Source organism: Python bivittatus, unplaced genomic scaffold (assembly GCF_059951505.1).
Source record: "Python bivittatus isolate LINGU-HERP-01145 unplaced genomic scaffold, Pbiv_v1 ctg000340_np1212, whole genome shotgun sequence".
Taxonomy (NCBI): domain Eukaryota; kingdom Metazoa; phylum Chordata; class Lepidosauria; order Squamata; family Pythonidae; genus Python; species Python bivittatus.
This window is the reverse complement of record NW_028277056.1, coordinates 30,453,199-30,479,892: the sequence shown is the minus strand read 5'-3', so window position 1 is coordinate 30,479,892 and position 26,694 is coordinate 30,453,199. Positions and strand designations below refer to the sequence as shown.

Genomic DNA, 26,694 nt, shown 5'->3' with positions numbered 1-26,694 from the left:
TGAAACAGGCTAGGAATAGAGGTTGGGTAAAAGAGAACACTGTATCTTTTGCCCTCATTGGTTCTTTGTAATACTTTAGAAGATGAATAAAAGCAATGGTTTACTGATGAGACCAGATTCTTATCTGCAAATGACTTTCTCCAGCCCTCATATTATAACTTGCTTCATAATATGGTCTAAATGCTGTAGTAAGGACTGTAGTAAATCCATTGAGTAAAACCTTTTTATGTGCTTTGCACCATTAATGAAATGCCAAAATCTAGATATCAACATCACCACCACCAGTAGTAGTAGTGCTCGCTAAAAACATTTTCATTCACCTTGACATTTGACACTGATGCAGTCCACCCAAAGGTACATATCATGTGTTATATAGTTATTTTAAAAACATTATGTAAAAAAATATTACCAACTATTTAGGTAGGGTCACTGAAAATCAGATTTGAAAAGTTAATTCTCAGAATAATCACATGCAGTAATAATGTCTCTCCTGAAAGCTATTCTGCAGATTCACAATTGTCTGAATTTAATATATGTTCCCAAAGAAATAGAAGTCATGATAGAATCCTTTCTAAGACTTCCACGTGCGTGGCTTGCATAGGAAAGAGAGACATGAGGGGCAGTTTTCCAATATATAATGGGCTAAGAACACATTTTAAAGTTGTCTATATAATCTACTGAACAAAATGTGTAAAAGCTGGGATCACACTTACTAAACCATTGTATGATTTGCTAGGTTTGGCCTTTAGTGTGATGTATGCATTGAACCATGGACATACCTGATGCTTTCTTTGATTGATGTCCAGTCATTTCTCCTGCTTACAGAGCCTTTGCCATCCATGGATTGGGCAGGAGGTGATTTCCTCTCCAAATCTGTTCCGGATGGTCCCCATCTTTCTGGAATAAGTTAGAGAATGTAGGGAAAGTTAGGGAGGAAAAAAGTCTACTTTGCATCAAGCTCAATACCTGGTGACTTTGTTAGCACATCCAGTTAGTTTTCTTGGCAACAGCATGGAAATGAATTGCCATTGCTTTCTTCTGGTTGGTTTGTTGCTGGGTTTTTTTTTTTAACTTCCCAGTCAAGCTTACACCCCTGGTAGTCTTCCATCTCAATTCCAACTGCAGAAGTAGAAATGGACACATAACATGTTGGAGTTCATCCCTTGCTATTAAAAGCATATTTTATATTTTCTTGTAACATTTTGAAATATCGATCAGCTCCATCTCCATTGATCAGTTCCTGTAGCACTGTAAGATGATGCAGAGCACATTGATGACCAATTTTGCCTTTTATTTGGCCCAATATCTGGAATTAGAATTCCTAGATACCTGAGCAAAACCTCTAGTAATAAAAAAAAACACACACAACAAAAATGCTGGGCAGTCATTCCAACATTCCTTTTTGTAAATAAGCCTCATCTATCAGGGACAAGGGGCCAGAAAATTATTATTTGTACCAATATATTGAGCTGCCAAGTACATTTATCTTGGAATGCTTACTCCTTGGTATATTTTTTATAAAGAGTTCAGGCACAAATTAATAATTTAGAAAATTAATAATTTAGAAAAGAATTTCTAATCATGCAGATCTCTGACATCAAAATGATACCATCAGAATCAAACCTCTTTAATTACTGTAATATACCCAATTTTAAAATAAATAAATACAAATATAAATAAGTATGCTTGCACCATTCTATTTCTTCTGAACTTTCACAGCAGTTGGATAAAAATAGCTGCCAGTGAATCCTTTAAATAATCTGAGGTTTGGGTACTTCAAATTTCCTAGATAAGGTTAAGGTAATATTTTATTTTATTATGTTACAGGACTTATAAGACCACCTATCTCATATAATTATTCTAGGCAACTCACAACAAATTTAGTTTTTTTAGCTTAGATTTAGAAACAGTTAATTTAGTTTTCTTTTCAATCATTTTCTAATGGAATAACTAGAAGTGGGCAGTCTTGTACATTCTCAAGTTTCATACCATGGCTCTCCATAGACTTCTGTTCTTTGAGAAATGACTGGCAGGCAGTCATATCATAATATCACCATCCCATAACAATTAGAGAGCAATGTTTCCAATATTAAAGAAGGACACAACCTAAACCCTATGTTCTTCAAAGATTCTAAAAGTTGTTACCAAATTGTACTTTTTAATATGGAAGAAATGAAAATTTAGTATTCATATGATGGGGGTGTGATTATATACTGTAACAGCATTTAATTTGAATTAAGTTTAAATGTTAAAGGAAATGAAATTTAGTTTTCAACCAGGCCCTATTCACTGCTTTTTTGAAGTGCTTCTCATATGCAGAAGTTATGCAGCATTGGGCAATGTTGGGCTTCAGGGTTTAGTGACCATGGTTTAGAGAACAGATTTCCTGATGTTTCACTAGCTATTGTGACTGGCATCTTCAGAAGAAAGGCTGTCTGCTACACAGACCACAGGTATGTAGCACACCAGCTTGCCTTTGAAGATGCCAGCCACCGTTGCTGATGAAACATTAGGAAATCTGTTCTCTATCTAGACCATGGTCACTAAACCCTGAAGCCCAACACTGTCCAACAGATACTGGCTATGAAAATCTACACTAGTATATATTATGGCAGCATTGATCATCAGTCAGGGACTGTCCTCTTGCTGAGAAAAGATGTCAACAGTGGAGAAGTAGAAGAGCAGGATGCAAGTTTTAAAAAACCTTTAGTCCAGGATGTAAATGTTTCTAATATTTGGCAAAAGGGCTATTTCTCATTTCTGCAGATTGACTGGGACTCCTTGATCAGTTTTTCCTCAAGAAGATAGCATCAACTGAAACTCACAAAGGATTCCTTCCAAATGGGCAACATCACAATGGCTAAATAGTCTCCACCCACAAGAAAAAGATTAGCATACGGTCACAATGCTAATGTACCTTAACTACAGATAAAAGTAATATGGTATTACCATAATTGTAACTGAAGGCAAAAGGAGAAGGGGACAGCAGAGGATGAGATGGTTAGATAGCATCACTGAGGCAATGAGCATGAAACTGAGCATACTCAGGGAGGCAGTGAAGGACAGGAAGGCCTGGCGCGGTATGGTTCATGGGGTCACGAAGAGTTGGACACTACTAAACGACTGAACAACAACTGTAATTGTAATAAATACGGTATTACTGAAAATCTATCAGATGTTTTCTGTGGGACATAATTGTATACAGATTGTTGAATTACTGCCTGAAATTTACTACAATGGGTACACTGTAGTAAAGAATCACAATGGCCTTAAGGGATGCATCATGGATACATTCACCAGAAGAATCAAGTACTTGGGAAAGCTGAGTGAATTGAATGCCTGCATAGATACATCCATTTTGAATTCAGTGACAAATGGACAAGAAGCCTAATTTGTAAAACCAAGACAATATATGAAATTGTACAAGGGCTTTACAAAGCTTATGTAGTGCAAAATTGGAGCAGCCATTTCCATGCTTTTTCAAGCAGGAGTGAAAACTGTAAGCATCTTAACTCTGACCTGAAATCAAGGTAATTTTTAAAATTAATTATGGTTTTGAATGATAAAGATAATAGTAATTAGAACTCTTATTTTAATCAGATCAACCTATTTCAGTATCCTTGAACGTCACCTAAGTGCTATTAAGTGTTTTTATTCATTCTGAATGACAATAGGAATTTAGCCTTGCTTTGCAATAGGCGTACAAAAAATTGTACTATCAACTTTCCAAATGGCTGTAAAAACTATTAAAATTAGAAATCTATAAGCATACCTCCCACTAGGCAAAGATATTAGTTGCAATGATTTCTTTTTTGCCTTGTTACTTTTGGTGTTTAACATTGCCGTATTTATTTTGTAAGAGAAAAAGGGCATTGATGAGCAGAGATAGTCAAATGTAAACAGTGAATAGCAATCTCTTATTCTTTCCTCTCCTATTCCCCCTTCCCTCTCTCATTTTTCTGTGCAGTTTAAAAAGGTCAATTGTGTCCAGACAATTGTTTAGAGCAAATGTTCTTAACCTTTTTCTGCTATGAACCCCTTAGACAGTTTGGTGAAATTTATGAACCTTCTTCTCAGAAAAATATATTTAAATGCAAAATAAGACATAGATATAAATTGTATTACAAAGGAAACTAATTATGCTCAAAATATTGAAATCTAAGAAATATAAAATGTAACAATATACAGTACTGCGCAAAAGTTTTAGGCAGGTGTGAAAAAATGCTGTAAAGTAAGAATGCTTTCAAAAATATATATTGTAATTGTTTATCAATTTACAAAATGCAAAGTGAGCAAACAGAAGAGAAATCCAAATCAAATCAAAATTTGGTGTGACCACCCTTTGCCTTCAAAACAGCATCAATTCTTCTAGGTATACTTGCACACAGTTTTTGAAGGAACTTGGTAGGTAGGTTGTTTCAAACATCTTGAAGAACTAACCACAGATCTCCTGTGGATGTAGGCTGCCTCAAATCCTTCTGTCTCTTCATGTAATCCCAGACAGACTTGATGATGTTGAGATCAGGGCTCTGTGGGGGACAAACCATCACTTCCAGGACTCCTTGTTCTTCTTTATGCTGAAGATAGTTCTTAATGACATTGGCTATATGTTTGGGGTCATTGTCCTGCTGCAGAATAAATTTGAGGCCAATCACACACTTCCCTGATGGTATGGCATGATGGATAAGTATCTGCCTGTATTTCTCAGCATTGAGGACACCATTGATCCTGACCAAATCTCCAACTCCATTTGCAGAAATGCAGCCCCAACTTGCAAGGAACCTCCACCATGCTTCACTGTTGCCTGCAGACACTCATTATTGTACCGCTCTCCAGCTCTTCGGTGAACAAACTGCCTCCTGCTACAGCCGAAGATTTCAAATTTTGACTCATCAGTCCAGAGCACCTGCTGCCATTTTTCTGCACCCCAATTCCTATGTTTTTGTGCATAGTTGAGTCGCTTAGCCTTGTTTCCACGTTGGAGGTATGGCTTTTTGGCCACAATTCTTCCATGAAGACCACTTCTGGCCAGACTTCTCCAGAGAGTAGATGGGTGTACCTGGGTCCCACTGGTTTCCACCAGTTCTGTGCTGATGGCGCTGTTGGACATCTTCCGATGTCAAAGGGAAGTAAGCATGATGCATCTTCCATCTGCTGCATTAAGTTTCCTTGGCTGACCACTGTGTCTACAGTCTTTAACGTTGCCCATTTCTTTGTGCTTCTTCAAAAGAGCTTGAACAGCACATCTTGAAACCCCAGTCTGATCTGAAATTTTTGCCTTGGAGAGACCTTGCTGATGCAGTATAACTACCTTGTGTCTTGATGCTGTGCTCGGTCTTGCCATGGTGTATGACCTGTGACCTGAAACTATTTTCCACAACCTCACCTTAGTAGCAGAGTTTGGCTGTTCCCCACCCAGTTTTTAGCCTCCTACATAGCTGTTTCTATTTCAGTTAATGACTGTGTTTCAACCTACATATGAAATTGATGATCATTAGCACCTGCTTGGTATCATTGGTTAGTCATACACCTGACTCTAATCCTACAAGATCCCTGACTTTGTGCAAGTGTACAAAGTGTGCAAGTGTAAGAATTGATGCTGGTTTGAAGCCCAAGAGTAGTCACACTAAATATTTGATTTAGATTTTTCTTCTGTTCTCTCACTTTGCATTTTGTCAGTTGATAAACATAAACAATTACAATATCTATTTTTGAAAGCATTCTTACTTTACAGCATTTTTTCACATCTGCCTAAAAATTTTGCACAGTACTGTATGTTCTTTATTAATCCATTAAATTAATAATAATACCTTTTTGTAGGGCTTAACAATTTTAAATAGTGAGATTTATTGAAGTTAACATTTTTGGGGTCTAGAGGCACAATTTTTTTTGTTGCCTATAAACATTATTGAATGAGAAACTAAATTTCAAGTAGAGGTTAGTGAAAATAAAGTTGTTGGTTTTTTTCATCCAAGTTCATCAACCCCCTGAAATCAGAACTCCTGATTTAAAGGCAAAGCTCAAAAAGCTTTCGCTTATGTGATTTGCATCTTAAACCATGACTGGTTGAATCATACATTATTATTAATTGCTTGTCATACCCTAAGTTAAAACCAAAAGGCTGTATTTTAGTTTAGCATGATTTATTAATTCAACTACTGTAATGGGGTAGGATAAACAAATACACAAGAAGCCCCTCTCTATTGTTGAACTGGTTACTCAGCTATCCCAACTAGAAAAAATAATTACAACTTAAAAGAGAAGCAGCCACTGCCTTTGCCTGCTTATTTACTCCTATATCATACTAAAATAAAACATGATGGTTTTCAAGTTTATGGTATATTGTGATGTGTAAATCCAGCCCCATTCAAAAAGATGCCCACCGTTTTGTCTCTACCCTCTCAGGGCCACAAAGAGGATGTCATGCAGCTATGGGCTTCCATGGGGGAGGGGAAGTGGGGGCGGGCACAAGGATGAGGAGATGATGATGTGTATCATGACATTATCATGCAAATAATGCAACTTACCTACTTGCATCAGAGGTATCATTTGTAATGGCATATGGGAATGACCTTGGGAGACAGGGAGAAGAAACCCAGCCAAGGGAATGGTCAGATAAAAGGCAACTTAGCCTGCAGCAGGAATATGGGCGGGGCAAGCAGCTCTAAAGGGACCCTCCCTAGTTTCTTGGGCCATAAAGGGGAGTGCAGAGGGAGAAATGTACTTTCAGACTTGCAAGTTTCTGTTAATGTAACCTTACAATAAAGGAGAAATAGCTCATCTGGCCGTGCTTCCTGTCTGTCTACCTCACAAGGCTGACATCATTACATTATTGCACCATTGATGCAATGATACAACACTGGGTGGTTCTTTTGATATCATTGTGGCTTGTTACAGATGCCGCTCCATGCAGCCCCTTGGCCCTTTTGCACCCCAGTTTATAGCGTGAAGCGCGTAGGTGAGAGGGCTGGTCGTTTTGTCCCTCGCCCTCCTGCTGTGGGAGATACCAAGCGCAGGGTGGTGTTTGCGTGCGTTTTTCTGTATCATGCCAATGCACCATAATGTATGCCCAGGGCGAGTGAGTAAGAAAAAAGGGGAAGGGATAGAAGCTGTAATGTTTTCTACTGTAAGGAAATCCTTGCCCTTCCGAGGAGTAACAAAACTCAAAAGCAAACTTTTGAGTCCTCCTGTATCCGGAGGAGGTGGTTGTTTGTCCCTCGAGCGGGATTAAACGCTCTTTTCCAAATATTTGTTCGGTCTCATGTAACTCTGAGTCAAAGCACTATTGCACAACTACCATACATGACGTGTGTGTGTGTGGGGGGGACAATTAGTAAATACATTGTACTCTTCTATTTGCTACAACTAGGTCCCGTAAGATAAGCTTAAGCACTTTTAATGACGAGTCACATGCCGCTGAATAAAATGGGATTTGGCCAGCCCCCGGTAAAACGTAAAGCGGCGTTAATTTCTAAGCAGCACGGCTGGCCCCACGCACAACCTTCCTCTCTTCCTCAGTCCCACGCTCCAAGTATGTAAAAGCGAAATGTTTTCTGGCTTCTACGCCCATTTCGCCCATGGGCGCTGCTGGGAGTTGTAGTCCACATGTAATGTTAGCGATGGGCGCGATTGCCACTGAAACTATACTTCCCAAGAGCTATTGCTCCGCATTCCCCTCCTCCTCCTGGCCTGCCGCCGAAGGGGCGTGCGCAGCGATCCTTCCTGGCTTGGCCGCGACGCGGACACGGACGGCTGCTGAGGGAACGGGGCGCTCGCTGTCATGTCCCTTCTGCTGTGCGGGGCTCGCCTACTGGGCGCCCGGGGTTTCAGGCTCCAGTCTGGGCCACGCTGCTCCAGGATGTTCTGTTCCGGCGCCTTGGAATCGCCCTCGGGCCGCTCTTCCCGCCGGGGTGATTCAGGCCGGTGGCAGCGATCGGTGTTCGCCTGGACCGCGGGAGCCACGGCGGTGCTGACCGGACTGGGCCTGGTGCGGCGGGCGGAGATGAAGGAGCAGCCTCGGCAGTGGCGGCAGCAGCAGCAGCAACCGGGAAAGCCGTGGGGAAAGGAGGAGGAGGAGGATCTGGCACGGCTATGCGAGAGCTTCATGGCTCCCCCGGTGAGCGGGCTGCGCGAGCTGCGGGACCGCCGCGGGGACATGCGAAGTCGCATGGAGCTGCTCATCATGGAGACGCAGAGCCAGGTGTGCAACGCGCTGGCCCAGGTCGACCGCGGCGCTGCTTTCACCGTGGACCGCTGGGAAAGGAAGGAAGGTGACCCGAATTCCGGGGTAGAGTGGGGACGCGTTCCTCCCTCGGGGTCCGCGCGCTCACACCTCTGCAGGGTGCAGCTAATCTGGAGTAGTTGCCCTGCCTGCGGGCGTACTCGTGGGACCGAGTTTGGCTAGATCTGGCCTCTTTACTTCCGCACAAGTCTCACCGAATAGAGTGGGGTTCTCATTTGGCCCTTAGGATGCTCGAGATGGCAATAAACAGCTCAAGGGCCTCGTTTATTTAGAAAAATGTTTGCAGCAAGCAAGCAGAATGAAAATGTCCAAGATTCTGCATGACCAAAAGATAGGTGCCAAAAGGGCTAAGGACTTGGAGGGTAGTAAAAGCTTTTTAGAGGATATTCAGGAATGCAAAATATGTATTACCCAGCTGGGTCGTGGGAACGCCCAGCCTACTTCAGCTGATCCAGCTAAAGACTACAGGTTTTTTTTAAAAAGCCTTGTAAGAAGGTAGCAACAAAACATTTCTGTATTTTGAAGGGGGACAGCCATGTTGGTCTATGGTGCCAAAAAATCAGAAAGATTTTGGTAGCACCTTTACAACTAACAAATTTAATTTAAGAGGCATAAGTGAGCTGCAGCTCACAAACGTTTATGCCTTTCAATTTTTTTTTTTGTCAGAAAAGGTACTACCAGAATCTTTCTGTATTGTTGCTAAGAAAACTACATGGAATGTCTCATAGAGCCCAGCTCAATGGGAAAGCATTCTTCCTTTAAACTATATAAAGGGATTAAATCTAGACTGATGTAATTAATTTGTCAGGTTCATCTCCTACCTTCCGGAGCTCAGGGTGTATACATGGAACTCCTTCTTCCAGTTCTTCTCCACAACAACTTGGGAGATAGGGTGGGCTGGAGAGATCAATTGGCTCAAAGTCACCCAGTGAAAATTCATGACTGAAGGTAGATTTGAAGCTGGATCTCCCAGGCCCTAGTCCATCACCTCAACCACTACACCATACTGGCTCTACATGGATTTGTGTGTACATGCATCTATAATACAAAAATTTGCAGCAGGGTCTTGTTTGATTGTGTGTGTTATGGAATTACCACATTCTGACTGGGGCTAAAAGGTTTAAATGGAAGAATATAACTATATATTTAGTTTGTATTGTTAAAAAGCAGGTGTTTTCAGAGGAAGGGGATGTTAAGATCTCCAAGATGGTGGCCATTCAGGTAATCCTTTGTTAAAAGGTATTCTTCCCCTACCTTTTTACAGATGAATAAAGGGACCAGTGATATGTCATAGTTCAGGAAGGTCCCATTGCTATTACTTAAGCATTCCTGATGGGCATTTAAAAAGTATGTGTTTGATCAACAAAATTATGTCCAGTATTTTTTAAAAAATATAATTTTGTCTCTTTTAATACACAGCTTTAGTGAGCCAGTTTGGTGTAGTGGTTAAGACACCAGGCTAGAACCCAGGGGACCATGAGTTCTAGTCCCGCCTTAGGCACGAAGCCAGCTGGGTGACCTTGGGCCAGTCACTCTTTCTCAGCCCTAGGAAGGAGGCAACGGCAAACCAGTTCTGAAAGCTTACCAAGAAAACTGCAGGGACTCATCCAGGCAATTGCCAGGAGTAAAAAACTGACTCAAGAGGATAGAAAGAAAAAGAAAAAGTACAGCTTTAATGCCTACCAGTTTTTATTGCTGACTTTGGTACTTTTTTTCCTGGAATATTATGCTTCACATATTTTTCAGTTATTCATATTTATTTCATTCTTCACTATTTTGGAATGATGTCAGACTTACAAACAAGTACTGTGTACAGGAGTAGAAAGCTCATGAAAATGAATGTTGCCAACTTGGGACCATTTTTGAAACAAAATAACTGATGAGGGATTTCTCATTTCATGGGAAGGCTTTATGGGACTGATACAGAGTGTAGGAGGTAAAAAGATAAGAAAGGCAAGTCCCACTTAAGCCTTAACTTAACAGATACTGGAGTAATGACTTTTTGTTTCTTTTCTTTTCAAGAAGCTCTGTCATATCTAAGCTGAAAGATTTGGGGAGGAAGGTGGCTGAAAGTGACTGTATATTTATTCTTACCCATATTGATTATTGCTGAAGCTACAAAAGGGGACTGAATATTTGAATTTCATTCTATAGTCCTGCTCTAGTTTGAAGACATAATAGAAATACTCTTATCTGTGCCTATTTCTGTATGAAGTAGTAGAAGTTAAATACATAGACTCCTTTAACCTTATTAATATCTATTACAGACATGACATACCTTGATCTATAAAATGATTATTAGAACTTTTATCTGCCTTCTCACTCAGTGTTGAATTACAGACGAAAGTTAGGGACAGCATGATGAAATGCAAGTAAAGGGTTAAATAGGTACTTTAAGAGAATATGGAGAGAAGAGACAGTTGATAAAGTGAAAAAGGGAAAGGAAGGGAAAAAGAGATAATCAAACAAAATAATAATGGTAGACTTTGGGGAGAAAGTAAATTATTCTGTATATAAGCAAGGAATACTGTATCACAAAAAGGAAATAATATCTCTCAAGGTACTAGCTCATACGGTGTTATAGTTAAATAAAAATTTAATTACTTGTAAACATCTGGTCCTTTGAGTAATTAAGAGACAGAATATAATTTATAACCCGTCTTATGCCTCAGATGCTACACTACTAGGAAAAGAGCTGAGCAGAGTATGTCTGATCTCTACATTTATCATTTTGGGGTTGTGGCAGTGAGATTTTCATCTATACTTCATTTTCCCCCAAAGAAGCAACGAAAAAAGTGATGTTGGTTCTGACCAAATAAACCAGGTATTGCCACAGATAGTGGCAAATGTAATCCATCAGTAGCCTTCTAAAATCAGTTGCTGGGAGATTGTAATAAAGAGTAACAGAATTTGATCCTTCTTTAATTCAGTTACTACTCCTGGCAAAAACCATGCTTCTGAATTGCCTGCACTCAGAAACAAAGGATCCTAGATAGCTATATGAACAGCCCCATAGTTTGAAAATATTATTCTAAGATTTGTAAATCACTTGGCAGTTGAAGTAATTGCTGGTTCCTTTATTTAACAGGTGGGGGAGGCATCAGCTGTGTACTTCAAGATGGTGATATCTTTGAGAAGGCTGGTGTCAATGTTTCAGTTGTTTTTGGACATCTTTCTGAGGAAGCAGCTCAGCAGATGAGAAGCAGGGGGAAAACTCTGAAGACCAAAAGCGGTGAGGCTTCATACATAAAATCTGCTAAAGAATCTAATAACAGTTTTGTTGGGTTAAACAAAAAGTGAATCTAATCCATCATCCAACTTCCCACAGTGGCCAGCCACAAGTCCACTATGCAACGTATTCTTCAGATTTAAATAGTTCTCTGCATACCAGTATCAAAGTCAACCCCACTGAGCCCAGTGTGATGTTCTTCCAGTTAATGAGGACCATAGCAAAAATCTTGGCACAAAAATATGAGGTTATCACAGTTCTTTTCTAGACCCTGTGGATTCTGAATAGTGAGACCCATTAACTTCTTTCTTGTAAAATCTCTAAGATGTTGCAGATCCAGAGGTGCTTCTGGAATGTAAGATGCAGAGTTGAAAGGATATTTAGAAAGCTTATAATGTTGTTTTGTTTTTAATTTGTTTTTGAAATGCATCATCATCATCACAACATTTATATGCTGCCTGACTCCCAGCGACTCTGGGCTTATGTTTTCACCATTGACTAAGACACCTTTCTTCATTGCTGTTTAGGAAAATTGCCTTTTTGTGCTATGGGAGTGAGCTCTGTCATTCATCCAAAGAATCCTTACGTTCCCACTATACACTTCAATTACAGATACTTTGAAATTGAAGATGCAGATGGTAAGAGTTATACCTTGACCCAGAATTATATAAATTATGTGAGGGAGAAGTGTGCAAGTCCTCTTCTTTTCTGTGTACTGTGACATTGCACGCGTGCTCAGATGGCTCTGAGCTTGCAGCTTGATGCTGCTGATGTCATTTTGATGAACACAGTGAGAGTCTGCAGATACCCCCGACATGGTAAGAATAACGGAGACAGACTTTGGAAAGGAGGAGCTTCATGGTTCAACAATAACCTGACAAATTTAAATGAACCTCTGTAATTAGGGATTTTTCACATACAAATTCCAGAACGGCTAGTCCTGTTGAAAAAATCTTACGGAAGTGGTTGTTGAACACAAGACTATATAATTAAGGTCTTATTTTCTTAACAGATAATTTTTTGCAGAGAGATAAATTTTGTGTCCAAGAGACAGAACTGGCAACCAATTTTTTTTATGCATGCTGTGCTTGTTTGACTTTTCATGACATTAATCTCTAAACCTGAAGAAGGCTAATATATTAAGATATGTAATGATGCATGTAATGCGTCTCTTAAGTTAAGCAGATATAATTACTGTAAATCCTTAAGATCATAATAGCCCTTTTTCTGCATTATAGATGAGTTGTAACTAAATGGATATGATTCTTATACTATAAGAGTAGCTACAAAGAACAATAGAAAGAAATGATGGTTCTTTTCTATTTTCTTAGGTACTAAACATTGGTGGTTTGGTGGTGGAACAGACCTTACACCAACTTACTTGAATAAAGAAGATGCTATTCATTTTCATAAAACTCTGAAGGATGCCTGTGATCAGCATAATCCTGAGTTATATCCTAAGTTTAAAAAATGGTATGTGGGAATTTCATATCAGATTTTTTTCTGAATGTTTGTCAGAAGAGTTGTCAGAAAATATCTTCTGTGTCTCCTACATGTATTAGCAGTAAATAAATAAATAAAAATTGGTGTAGAGTTTTTTGGCTAGCTCAGGGCTAAAGGAGAAAGGAAAGAGAGGGGAGGGGACTCTGGCACACCCAAGTTCCATCCAGACATACTTCCAGAAATACTTCTATCCTCCATTCAACTTCCTACCATACCATCAACTTACTTGTACTCATCCACTGTCCTTTAATCCAATTTCTTTCCATACTTGGTGGGATAAGACTAGAGAGAATTGATTTTGAAGAACCACGCAGTTTTTTTCTCCACTAACAGTTTGCTTGTTTGCTTTCTATGGAGTGAGAAGGAAGACTTCTTTTTCTCTCAGCAGAAAAGTTGGGAAGAAAAAGAAGTCAGGGGACAAAAAAAATCTAGTAGCAGAGGAATCATTGACAAGAAGCAGATCAATAAACCACTGGATGCTTCACTGAAGGCCAAGTTGGATAGAAAATAATGATCACTGAGTTTTTGAGGTTATTGTTCCTAGTTCTTTTCTGAATCATTGGCTTTGTTGAACAGTTTTAACTTTCATTAAGAAAAGTATTTGGAGTTCAATCTGTGACTTTCTATAAATGATATTTTAAAATGTGTTCCTCATTTGAAGAGCTTTACTTAAATGTCCACTGTAACTAGTAGTTTGTTTTCATTCAGGCAACTGGTGAAACTAAATGTATGTTCAGCTCTTGAAATTAATAGGCCTCTCTTCTTCCTACCCTAGGAAAGTAGTTACAGATCTTTCTGCTTTTAAAATAGTTTTAGAATATATAGCAATATTTTCTGTATGGCAATATATTATGTTTACTTTCGACAGCAAAGCAGTCCCTTGGTTACACTAGGTTATTTTTTCATATATTGACTCAGTGTTTTAGACTTCTATATTTATGTTACCCTCATAACCAGCACGGTTGGTGTTAACAGGTGTGATGAATATTTTTACATCAAGCACCGTGGAGAACGGCGGGGAATAGGAGGCATCTTCTTTGATGACTTGGACTCGCCTTCAAAAGAAGAAGTTTTTCAGTTTGTGCAGAGTTGTGCCAAAGCCATTGTGCCTTGTTACATTCCCATTGTGAAGAAACACTCCCGGGACATATTCTCACCAAAAGAAAAGTTATGGCAGCAGATCCGTAGGGGGAGGTGAGTAAGAGAGACCTTCTGGGTATCAGGATGGAAGATTGGGCCCTCAATTGATACACCGTTTGGGACCACTAATCCAAATATTTTGGCTCTTTCTTTAGCCCACACTTTCCTGGCTTAGTTTTTTGAAATGTGTTGAACTTTAAAACCCAGATTCCCTAGCTACTATGGCTTTTGGAAGACTCAGATCTAATTATTGCCATACACATGCACCTTGCCTTTTATTTCCAAGAATAAGTATTACAGAACACTTTGAATTAAGCACTAACACTTTAATGTGATTTTGGAAAGAGTCTGAAAGCTCCTAAAGTTCTTTTAATGCTGTCAAAATATATGTTGGTTGGCCCATTCCAGTTAACAGCATAATTTAAGGTTTCTGCTGTTTCCAAATAGCTTTATTTCACTATTTTAATTTTGAGTGTTGGAACTATTCACTAATTGCAAGCTTAGTGTCTTCTTCTGATGATATGGCAATTGTTGATGTGACCAGTTTTATTTAGATGGAATAGAATTCTATCTTTGTGAATTGAGCTTTTATTTTTTTAAAATGGGATCTTTTGTGTCTTCTGATAAACCATGTGGGATCTAACTGTTGTAGCCCCACCTCCACCCACTGTCATCTATTATAGCTGGTCTGAAAGATAAGAATGAGGATTTTGAAATGAAGTAACTATCACCCATTGCATTCCCTGAAACAGTTGCTCTATCTTGTCATACTTGGTCTTTCCATAGATAACCAGAGCTGAGGCAAAAAACAATAAAGCAGGAACTAATTTGGCAGAAAACTTCACAGGTCAAAATTGCACAAATAAAACACAGTATCTTATTATCCCTATTTCTACCACCACTTCTTTATCTCCTCCCCAAATTTTAAGTTGAGGATTCTCAACTTTATGACAAATATCAATTTCTAATTAGAAGAGAATATATGTAGCTCAGGGTTGAACTGTAGAGTCCTTGGGGTTCTCTGAGCTTGGTTGTTTTCTTGCAGACATTTTATTACCCAACTAATTAACATCTTCACTGCTAGAAGGGAGTGGGGTTTGTTCTCTGTTTATATACAATAGTTTGCCCTTTCAATATCCTCTCCGCGGTCCCTTTGATTTCTTTCATTTTATTTAATGTAAAGATCTGCCATTTCTAGTTTTTTAAAAATACTACAGAAATTGTAATTGTTTAAATCTTATTGAAAATATGCTTGTTTCTGTAAGGTAGTCTTTCCCAACCTGGGCATACCTTCAGATTTGTGGGCTAGCAAGGGAATTCTGGAACTTGGGAAAGGTTGCTCTAAAAAACTGTGAAATTTGTGATCCACCAAGATATTCCAGATCCTTTTTGCCTCACTTTTTCTCATTCAACTTGCATGCAATTGTATTTCCAGTTTTAGTTGTCTCCCCTCCTGCATAATCTTTATCCAAAATTTTTTGTCTATGATATCCCACCTAATACTGTACTTCTCTGAGCTTGTTGAAACTGGGCCTCCCAAAATCTAATGTTGATGTACAATTATGTTCCAATTTCTCTTTCAGTAGTATCTGGAACTCTAAGACGATGTGGTCATTTCTTCCCAAAGTTTCCACTACTTTTATGTCTTCAATGAACACTTTCCAATTGGTTAGGATCAGGTCTAGAAGAGTTAACCCCCTTGGCTCTTCTGCAGTCTTCTGGAAAATATAGTCAGCAACACTGAGGAGTTTTTGAAACCTTGCAGTCTTGGCCAAGTTGGTTTTTCCAACAGATGTCTGGATAGTTGAAATCTCTCATTATTAGTAAGTCTGTCTTCCTTGAAAGTTATGAAATATGGGCCAGGAGGATATTATCCAAATCTTCTGCCTAGTTTGGTTGTCTGTGTCACACCCTCACAATAATATCTTTGTTGCTTCCCATTCCTTGTATTTCTATCTAAATGCTCTTGAATAGGCTCTAATGCTCAAATTCCTGTATTTCAATACATGTGTGCACTTCCCTTGCATATAATGACACTCTTCCTCCCTTTTTGTCTGGCCTTTTCCTTTTGAATGAGTTATACCCTTCAATTCTTGCAAGTTAATCACATTTCATCCCACCAGGTTGCAGTAACGCCTACTAAGTCATATTTGTCTTTCTGCATTAAGACTTCTGATTCTTTCTGTCTGTTCCCCATAGAGACTAAAATCTTTACATCACATAGCTTGACCTATTCCCTCCTATATTTATATAGTTATGATTGGAAACCTGCACTACCTGCATGCCTCTTCCAGTCTCAATCCTTGACATCACACTGCCTTCTCCCTCATCTACAGAATTTATTTTAAAGGCCTCTGAATCAGGTTTGTAAGGTGCCTTCCAAACATATTCTTCCGTGTTCGGATGAGAGAACACCACCATCTTGCCAGGAGTTCAAATCATGACTAGTTGTCATTTTCTCTTCTTCAAGGCAGAGATCTTTCCTTTTGCAGAACCTGTAAAATTCTCTGAGGTTTATGGTCGCTGCTCTTCATCCAGGGCTCCAGAAATAGCATAACTGGTGAGGTTTTGGAATCTGTTCTGCAGCTCCAGAACATAAAAGCTTTTTTTGACAGGTGTGGGCCTTTGGGTCACATTCCTTCCTCATGGCTTTTTCTCTCTTCTGGGAGTCGTTTTGGTGCTGTTATCCCTCTGCAGAATCTCCTTTTGTCTAATTTAAGAATTCTCCATCTTTGATGAGTTTGGGGGGTGGGGGCAGGGGTGGGTACTTTTGCCTGTAGCCCCTTTGCCTTCTCTTCCAGTAGGGCAGTCAGCCTGCACTTATAGCACGAATAGTTCTTGTTGTCTTGGGGAAGCAAACAAGCATGGCAGTCCACTGCAGCATCACAAGAGCAGTTTCCTCTATTTCTGTGTTCTTCCTCTGACATGGGAAAGCTCCTCCCCTGCCAAATCCTGTTTGCTTGCTCACTGAGCTCACTTCATATGTCCCCTGGAAGTGTCTCAGCTATATCAGCAGCAAGCAGTGCTCCAATCGCACACAGTGTGCAATTGGCGGTAGTTCCAAACACCTCTCTACCTCCTATTTCTTCCTCTCTCTTCTTTCTGCTGCCTCTCTTCTCTCCTCATTTTGCAAAATAAGTTTCTCTGTTCTCCCCATACTTTCAGGAAGATGCTATTTGAGCCATTATTGCTGTACAAATGCTGAGGTAGGTCTCAGTGATGCTTTTTTGTTTGTTAGCCAAGGAACTGAGTGGAAAAAAAAACCTTTCTAAACACTCTCTTTATGGTGGCAGTTCATTAATGTGTGTTTCAAGATTCTGTGCAGCCATGGAAATCTAGTATTGAGCACCCAGTTCAACCACTCAGGATTTTGTATGTGTGTTTTAATAGTTGTCTCTGAAGTACGTAAATAATGTTTTGGGAAATGTTGAAAGCCAGAGTAAAGGCTGAGCAGGATCAGTAATTAAATTGCAGTGTGCTGTATTGCCCTTTGCCTTTCTCAGTGGTTAGCAAAGTCAGAAAAATAGTGCCATTTAAGGACACCAGAGGAATGCTTTTTTTTTTTTGTATTCTTCAACAGGTATGTGGAATTCAATCTTGTGTATGACAGAGGCACAAAATTTGGCCTTGCAACACCAGGGTCGAGGATTGAAAGTATTCTTATGTCTCTGCCACTCACTGCCAGGTAAGATCATAATTGCAAGTAGCAAAACAGATTTTTGGGGTAGTTTTTGTTAAAAAATAAACTGGTCTTTTTAAAAAGAAGACGAGTTATAATTACAGTAGGCTTAAAGTCATCCTCTTGACCTGGTTTTATATACATACTGTCACTTTCATGTGATGAGTAGTACTTGATGAGAGATGACTAGAAAGACTAGAAACCAGTTTTTAGATTAGTGGGACTAAATGAGCACCAAGTGATGGGGGAAATGCTCGTGTTAGTCAATTTCGTTACTTACAACGCTTATATACAGCTAGATTCTGCCCACCTCTAGGGAGCTCAGTCAAAAACTTCAATAAAGCCATACAGTAATCAACATAAAAATTATAAAGCCCTATCATAAAATCCATAACAATGACAGGTATATGCCAATGATCAAAACAGCAGAGGCATTAATTCTGCAAATGAACCTGCCTGCTGTTCTCTTTTGCTGGATAGGAGTTAATTGAATATTTATTAGAAAAGAAAGCAGTATATATTGCTAATTGCAACACAAACTTAATGGCAAAAGAAAAGAAGAACAGCTGTGGTAGAGCTGAACAACTCTTTTTAGTGGCTGTGACGTAAGGGTTATTAGGTGATTCTGAAACCAATGTCAGCTATGGTCTGAGTTCACCTTATTCTCAGATGGAGTTGGTTGGACAAGCCATATTGGCCTGGCTTAAAGATAACAATAACTTATAAATCATGGTTGATAAACCATAATGGCTGAGCTCACATACTGTTTTGTCTTCGAACAAGCAGTCCACATTATGGCATAGTGTGATGTGTGAACCAAGTCACTCATGCCTTAGTCACTTCCCATTTGGATTGCTGCAATGTTCTCTATGTGGGGCTGCCCATCTGGAAGCTGCAACTGGTTCAGAATTCAGCGGCACATGCAGTTTTGAGTGCCCCACAGTTCACCCAAGTAATATCACTGCTGCGTGAGCTGCACTGGCTCCCAGTTTTTTTCTGGGTGCAATTCAAGGTGCTGGTTATCACCTTAAAGCTGTACATGGCACAGGGCCAGGTTACTTGTGGGACCACCTCTCCCTGAGGGTATCTGCCTGTCCTAGTAGGTTAGATAAAGGCGGGCAAACTCCAGGTCTCCTCCCTTAAATGTTGCCCCTGATGGGACCTTGCAGACGTGCCTTCTCCGTAGCCCCTCCAGCTCTTTGGAACAGCCTCCCACCTGAGATCCAAGAGATCCCTACCCTTTTAGCCTTCCGGAGGGCCATGAAGACCTGGCTCTTCCCCCAGGCATTGGGCTAGGATGGGAATTGAGCTGGCACCTGGGGGGCGGGCAGGATACTTTTGTTTTTAGCTATGTTTTTATGGATTGTTATGATCCACCTAGAGTCATTATATGAGATAGGCGGCCATATAAGTCCTATAAGTAAATAAATAAATAAGTCACTGTATGGCAAGACCAGAGAGACAAAGGAGATGATAGAATATAACAGGAAACAATAAAAAAAGCATTATGTTACTGGAAAAACTGAGGAGGGAAGGGAGGGAGGGAGGGAGGGAGACCACCAGGTAGGAGTTTTTCTATTCTGCATGCCTTATCCAAGCTCACTTTTTTCCAGTGACTGATAATAACCCTCCATGCTTACTATTGGGAATTACATGAATGGGTTTGGTTAATTATGTTGCAAATATCCTCTGTAAGAAGTTCCATGGAATCCTATATCTGGTTATTGTCAGCTCTGATACTACCACTGAATATTTGACAGCATTAACAGCTGACTTTTACCATGTCTGTCTCACTACTTGTGCAAACCTCAATTGGTTTTAAGGGCTTGTAGCCAGTAGCTTGCACACATTCATATATCAAGCGTAAATGTTGTGTGGTTCCTGAGAGAAGCTACTACTCTTGCTGAATAATAGAGGGCAGTGAAATATGTTGGGGGCAAGTTGGAGAATATTCAAGAGACATATATGAAAAAGGGACATTCTAGAAATTCCCTATTCCTGTCTTACCTGCATAGGCTGCTCTACCTTCTCTTTCAATCTCAGCTGCAGAAGCAATTTTCATTCTTGGTTTATGTCAGGTACCTTGAAGCAGAATTCCTGGAAAACAATATAAAAGTCCTTAGATGCGGGGAGGAGGGACAGATTGATCCATGGTTAAGCTGGGCTTGCTGCTAGGTTTGTATATACTTGGAAGTTGCAATGCTACTGTCTGCAGGTAGTTAAAATTCTGTCCCCTGATAAGTTGAGAGCAGACAATATTTTTACTTATGAACACTTTTTAATAAACCCAATATTTCCCCATCTCAGGAGGTTGGAAGCAATTCCTGAGTAAGTGTATAATCCTGAATAAGGCTATTTCCTTTCTTGCCTCCCACTATGGACTCCACCCATTTTTTTTTTTCACCTGATTCCAATTTTAAGGATCAGTTTGCTCTAGAAATTATGTTGATATTTTAGAGAACCAAACGCAAAGTAAATCCATTCCTTTGCAAAGCAGACTTTTATTGGGTAGGCTTTATAATGTTAATGGTGGTAAATGTGCAATAAGATAAGTGTGAAATGAACAGATCATATTTTTTTGCTTTGGATGTTAAAATTTTACGTTGTAAATACTGTATGAGGGAAAAAGAACTAACAGCCGTTTTGTACATGCCCACTTTTCAGGTGGGAATATATGCATTCACCGCCAGAGAATTCCAAGGAAGCAGAAATCCTAGAAGTTTTGCGCCATCCCAAAGACTGGGTGCAGTGATCAGAATGCCGACCATGTTTAGCAATGAGGAAAGGACTTGCTTTGCTACCCACTCTCATCCACCTGGCCCTGCGTGGCAGTAAAGAATGTTTACCTATTCTCTCACCTCATGCCTTAGGAATTGTATTAGATTCTATGGTATGTAAATGCTCTCTTAGAACTACATATTGCTCCTTTGTAGATTCTTGTTGATCATTTGTATTAGTGTGACTGTAAAGGTCTGGGTGAAAATCACATTAAGGCAAGAGGCGCTGCACTCAAAATGTAATCAGCATAGACTGAAGTGCTGCAAGGTACTGAGGTATAGACTCCATGCCTCTGTTTCAGGGATTTCTATACTCTTACTTTCCACAGTAGGAACAAATGTTGACAAAAGGCTTTAGCCCAATTTAGCCTTAAGTTGCCTGCAGTGTTTTTGACTCCTTGCCAAACCAGTTTCCAGGACAGTGATTCATGTAACTTGAAACTAAAATGCTGCTCCATTTGACTTGTGATAATTTGTTAAATTGCAGAGAAATGTCTGCATTGGCTACTATCAATTATGGTAAAAAAAAAATACAGAATAAGTGGATAATCATCTTGATAGCATTGTTCCTCCTCGCAAAACTTTCCCTGTAACTATCCACACCTTGACTGCAGATGAAATGCAGCACAGCCTTTATCAGGGTCCCAAGTTCCTACCTTTGCATATGCACAGTACCTGGTACAGAGTGAGTTTTTAATGAAACAATTACATTTCTGTAGAACTAATTTTTATAAATGTAGATTCGTAGAAGTGTAAACCATAATGTTTGAATAGTTGAACACACTGGAGCTTAAATTCAGGAAAAGTATAAGGTGGTGTATCTCAGGTTAGTAGTTCTTTTCTCACATATTCTCTTGTCTTTTGTGAAACATGCTTGGGATGAGGTAAAGTTCCTATAAGAGGTGCTCATTGCCACACTGGTTATAATCAATAGTATATAAAATATCTGCACATACATGTGCAAACGTACAATCTTTGCTGAGACAGTCACAGAGAAATATTTCCTTCAGTACACTATATACTGGATAGTCCAAATTAAAGTTTTCAGTCTTCCAGGATTAAATAAGTAATGGGAAAGAATGTCCCTTGGGACAGAAACAAGCTTCTGCAGGAACAGAGATCACTGGTGCTTAATTTGGGCCAATGTTTTACATTGTTGTAAGCAAGGACTTAAGTCCCCAGCTAATCCTATGCATGCTTTCTTGAAACCAAGCCAATAAAAAGGGTTTTCAGTAGTACTGGATGGAATTGCAAGCTGTAGTATATTAACAGTGGTTTAGATCTAGAAAAATGAAAAAAAACTGCATTCACAGCTGGACTAACCAGATTACTTCTCAGCAAGTCCTCTGTGTCCTTTCTAGGCTGCTTAAGATGATATGGGCTGCATTAGGATGAGGAGATGAAGATGCTCATGTTTCTGAAAGATATCTCTGAATCCAAACCACTGTGCCTAGGAACAACTTAGTGTTTTGTATATTGACAAAGAATAATAAAAGTGAAAAACAACACAACATTTAAGAAAGATTTTGGTGTCTCAGCTTAGAAGGAATGACTACATCCAAATAACTGCAGCAGGTTCAATATATTCTGGCTTCTGGAACGACAGGCAATCCATAGTGGTTGTGGCAAACTGCCCTTGAGGTTTAACAAAACAGACTTAGAGGAGCTGTGGTCAAGTCCTTGCCCCCCCCCCCCGGCCACCCTTTGAGAAGCTCTTTTGGTTTTGTCCACTACATACTGTAGATCTTTGGCATTATCAGACACAAACAGAAGGGAGAAAACCATGAGTATTTCTAGGAAATTTCAGTAACATCTCTAAGAGTAGCAATACATTTGCAATATACATTAAACTGTATATTTTTAAACATACTTATCTAATGGAATGTTATACTTCTATGCTCATTAAATGGAAATGCACCCTGTTGAAAATGATGAGGCATTTGTATAAACATGTATGGGTCTTTTGTTTTCAGTTTTATCAGCTTCAGAAAATGGAAGTTTTCATAAAGTGAAACCAACTTTTTCATACTGTTTATTTCTTGATTATTTGTGTGCATCTTTAAACTTTCCTCAGTGCTTATTGGTGCAGAAAATGGAGAAATCTAGGACTACAGTACAGATAAACAGGTATCTCAAGCTGTATTGTAGAGCAGGGTTCCTCAACCTTGGCAACTTTAAGATGGGTGGACTTCAATTTCCAGAATTCCCCAGCCAGCAAGGCTGGCTGGGGAATTCTGGGAGCTGAAGTCCACCCATCTTAAAGTTGCCAGGGTTGAGAAACCATATTGTAGAGAATACTTTTATAATTGGCAAATTCCCAGACTTGGCTAGTATTCTGAAGATGTTCCTTATTTTGACATGCTTTTTCCAGCACCATGTTCCAAGGGTGCTGCTAATAAACATGCAGGAGGCACTAAATGACCTCAGATTTGCAGCAGTATTTTAAAACATTGTGCATTGGCTTTGAAAAGAATAAGGATTTCCTCAATTTGTGCTTTTATTTTTCTCCTGGATTTTTGCAAAATTGAAAATGTATTCTGTACTGTCACAATATGCTATTGATATGTTCTTTTTGTCAGTGGGATCTTTATTTCTTCTCTCTTGTAAAACCACAACCAAATAAAGGACTTGGATCTACAAACACATCTATGTGGCATTTTTCTTTCAAGCATTGGAGTGCAGAGATTTCTGATAAAACGTTTCAGTTTATGTTCAGGAATTTAACTCTTACCATCCTAGAGTTCAGGCCACAAAATAATAATTTTAGAGAATGACCGATGCTGTGTAAAAGTTAGGGGAGAAAAATCCTAACCGTTATATCAATTTGAGAGGGGAATCGATTGCAGGAGGATAACATGCTCCCTTTGTTGGATGCATTCAAATAGTGGCTAGGACACCCTTCTGCTAGAGATGGTTTTGGGTATATTCCTGCACCAAACAGCTAGACTTAGTGGCCCTTCCAACTCTCTAATGATTCTGTAACTAATATGGCACTATAAACACAGCAAATAAGAGGCAAGGTTTAAATATCTTGGCTGTTGTATAAACAAAATCTTGGGTTCAGTTCTACCTCATACCATTCATAAAATCAATTACTTGGGGCCCAAATGACTGCAAGCATCCACGCTTTTCAGAGGTCTCCATCAGGCAGAACAGACAAAACAAAGAATGGGGGATGAGCAAGGATGTCCAAAAATGAGGTCTCTTACGGTAGCCATGAGGTTTGTACCATTGACCTGGTTTGAAGATGTGTTTTAGAGACTGCATTATATACAGGACTAGGCTTCACCTGGCATTTAGGGGTAAAGAAAATGGTGCGCTCCCAGCTCTGACAACCCAAAGTTTTGTTTACCTTGCCTTGTTCCCATTTGTTTCTCACCATTGGCAAACTTCACAGCCTCCCAGCCAGGCAAAAAACAGGGGCAGGAGACTGGCTTCTGTAAGAAGCCTGGGTGTGATTTTTCAAAAAAACCAGCAAAGCCAGAAACTAATTTGGGGCATTTCCCAGTAGTCAAAATTGCAAATTATGCTAATAGCCCTGGTTTCTTTGTTCAAGGTAGGGAAGGTGGGTTCTCCCCTCGTTTTTCCTCCTAAGATCAATCTAGGGGAGTGGGTGGGGATCAGAGACAGAGATTGGTCCCAAGTCATCCAAGAAGCTCCAGGGCGAGGGGTGAAATTGAAGCTGAATTAGGCTCCTAATACTGCTGCTCGGGGCTTCTCAAACTTCGGACGGCTCTGAACTTAGCAGGAGGTCCCCCAAATTTGGTATGCGTTGCTTCGAGCATGGTCGCCAGGCTCAGACCTATGAGTGTTCCCGGCCCCAAAGAAATCCTTCGTGTTATCCATGGGGAGCCACCCAATGTACTGTATCATTTTAGGGCGACACAGTATCTCAGGGTCTAAGAACCCCGCTCTTAGCCATTGCAAGTGTAACCTGTTAGGAAATTGGGGGCATTAGGAAGCCTGCGTGGCATCTGGAATTCAGTTCAGGCACGGAAGGTGCTTTTTCAAGACCCCCTAAACTCTTAAAAATTTTGGCTTGAGGTCATCGCTTTGTTTTCTTGCTAGTGCTAGCACAAAGCCGGCAAAGGAAATCCACTTAATCGAAACCAAATACTCCTAATCGGTTGCTTACACTTCTGTATCAGTAAATCAAGAGCCGAACCTCGGGCTGACCAGCTCCCATAATCTCTACCTAGCCGAGGGGCGCTCAGCTGCCATAGCCTCTCCCTCGACAGCAAGGACTTTTCATTCATCCGCTGGTGGTTAATACTCGGATTGAAAAGCCCGCATTTAGGAAAATACCTTTCGGAAGTTATGGGCGTTTTTTTCGTTCCAGACCGCGGCTGCCTCTCCTCCAACGGCCGCGCTCACCCACCCGGCGTCGGGTTGCTCGGGGGTCTGCACGTGGGGAGAAGCAGAATCCTGCCGGCTGGTTCGCTCTCGCTGTTTTCCTTTGCTGGTTAACTGTCTTTTTGCTTTCCTTTGCTGGTTATCTCGGTTTTGGCAGACTTGAGATAACAGAGTAAACAGGATGGTGTGCCTGCCTCTCCAATTGACCTGTTTTAAAAAAAAACGTTCTCGGGAAAGTATCTCGGAAAGGACAAATATCAAATAGGCTTCAATATGTTTTTTTTGAAAAAGATCCAGAGGTCGAAAGGATTCAGATTAACCAGAGGTGGTTAATTAGAGTTTAGCACTTCCATTTTGCTTCGTCCAAAGAGAATGTTTCTGTGAATGTTTTTTTCCAGCATGGTGGGGCGGGGGGGCAAGAGAGAGATTTTATTAAGTACTATTGCCTGTCCTTTTAGGTAGTCCATTATATAGCAAATTATTCATTTTCACTGCCGGTTCTCCGGTGGCGTGCCGTGATCGTATAGTGGTTAGTACTCTGCGTTGTGGCCGCAGCAACCTCGGTTCGAATCCGAGTCACGGCAATTTGTGCTTCATTTTTCTTGGTTTTCTATGTCTCATTTAGTAAACATAATAGAACATACTTAAACCAACTTCATTCTTTTCTGTAATAATGATTCCTTCTTCAGCGCGAACAACGTGCGAGTTTTTTCACTATTAAGTAGACCATTCAGAAGATTCAGAATGCACAATTCAAATGTACATTAGAAGGCTGTTACAAATGGCTGTTTGAAATCTCTGGAAAACCCAGTTATACAGTTGGAAAGCAAACTGGATAATGTGAAAAAAGCGAAAACCTTGTTTGTAATTAAAGGAAATGGAAAAACATTTGGCCCGTACGGGGATCGAACCCGCGACCTTGGCGTTATTAGCACCACGCTCTAACCAACTGAGCTAACCGGCCACACACGATAACGCCCTCTAAATTTTCCATCCTTCAGAAAATCAATTCTAAGTAAGATTGTTTTAAAATCGTGAGAAATGTTTTAAATGTCTCCAACTTGTTATTTAATACACATATTTTTATTAGGAAATAAAACATTTTAATTATAAAAATATGTTTAAAACCAATTAATGTCCCAAAACTAAAATTTTATATACATATTTCACTGTGAAGCAAAACTAACAGTTTATTTCTTTCGCAAGCAATTTCCGTGAAAAACAGATAGTTGAAAGAAATATACGGGTTTTGACAACATTAACTGATTTTTTATAAGTATTTTAATTCAATCAGTTTTTTTATTAGTTATTTGACCATACCAAGAAGCTGTAAAAACAATACACAAAAAAGTAGAACATTTTCATAATATATCATCACCCCTGCAATCAAATTCAGTTTATTCTAAGTGGTCCATCCTCTTCTGGATGGTCTTTGATGTAAAAGACACAGTCCTTCTAGGAACATGCAAGTTCATTCTCTGCAAAAAGTATAATTTATTCTGAGTGTCCCAGGATTTCTTAGATTTTAAGCAATTAGCCCTCGCTACAGAGTATAGTTTACAGTCAAACAAGATATGTGTGAGGTCCTCAACAGCTGGAGGACCACATATACACAGTCTTTCTGCAAAGGACAGTTCCTGAAATCTCCCATACCTTAGGATGGGATCAAGTTCTTCAAACCATCTGTAGAGAAAGCTCTTCTAAGTGTTCAGGCACATAAATTATTAAGTATTTTTCTAATTAAAAAAAAAAAACCTTGTGGCAACCACTT

General features: G+C 39.7%; 1 protein-coding gene, 1 long non-coding RNA gene and 2 other non-coding genes across 5 annotated transcripts; 2 read left to right on the top strand and 2 right to left on the bottom strand.

Moving 5' to 3' along the window:
* Window positions 1-382: 382 nt before the first annotated feature.
* Window positions 383-25,019, bottom strand: LOC148216069 (uncharacterized). Of its 2 annotated transcripts, none has more exons than XR_015796127.1 (3): window positions 24,876-25,019; window positions 19,801-19,890; window positions 383-897 (listed from the first exon to the last, which is right to left on the bottom strand). It is a non-coding gene; the product is annotated as an uncharacterized LOC148216069 (long non-coding RNA). The 2 variants fall into 2 exon arrangements; XR_015796126.1 differs by lacking the exon at window positions 383-897 and adding an exon at window positions 11,686-11,819.
* Window positions 7,703-23,209, top strand: CPOX (coproporphyrinogen oxidase). Its single transcript, XM_088140783.1, has 7 exons — window positions 7,703-8,270; window positions 11,331-11,474; window positions 11,999-12,109; window positions 12,803-12,944; window positions 13,950-14,168; window positions 17,695-17,799; window positions 20,458-23,209. The coding sequence occupies exons 1-7, from the start codon at window positions 7,781-7,783 to the stop codon at window positions 20,543-20,545; spliced, it is 1,299 nt and encodes a 432-aa protein (XP_087996909.1). The 5' UTR covers window positions 7,703-7,780; the 3' UTR covers window positions 20,546-23,209.
* A 416-nt stretch (window positions 25,020-25,435) lies between the features above and the next one.
* TRNAH-GUG (transfer RNA histidin (anticodon GUG)) lies at window positions 25,436-25,507 on the top strand. The gene has a single exon. It is a non-coding gene; the product is annotated as a tRNA-His (tRNA).
* Window positions 25,508-25,813: 306 nt separating this feature from the next.
* Window positions 25,814-25,887, bottom strand: TRNAI-AAU (transfer RNA isoleucine (anticodon AAU)). The gene has a single exon. It is a non-coding gene; the product is annotated as a tRNA-Ile (tRNA).
* Window positions 25,888-26,694: the final 807 nt, after the last annotated feature.

What these genes read in the sequence shown, in the direction of transcription:
- CPOX (XM_088140783.1), top strand. Translation starts at nt 7,781, where the DNA reads ATGTCCCTTCTGCTGTGCGGGGCTCGCCTACTGGGCGCCCGGGGTTTC. An exon ending in CCGCTGGGAAAGGAAGGAAG is followed by an intron (nt 8,271 to 11,330) that starts GTGACCCGAATT and finishes TTTATTTAACAG; the next exon opens with GTGGGGGAGGCATCAGCTGT. An exon ending in AACTCTGAAGACCAAAAGCG is followed by an intron (nt 11,475 to 11,998) that starts GTGAGGCTTCAT and finishes ATTGCTGTTTAG; the next exon opens with GAAAATTGCCTTTTTGTGCT.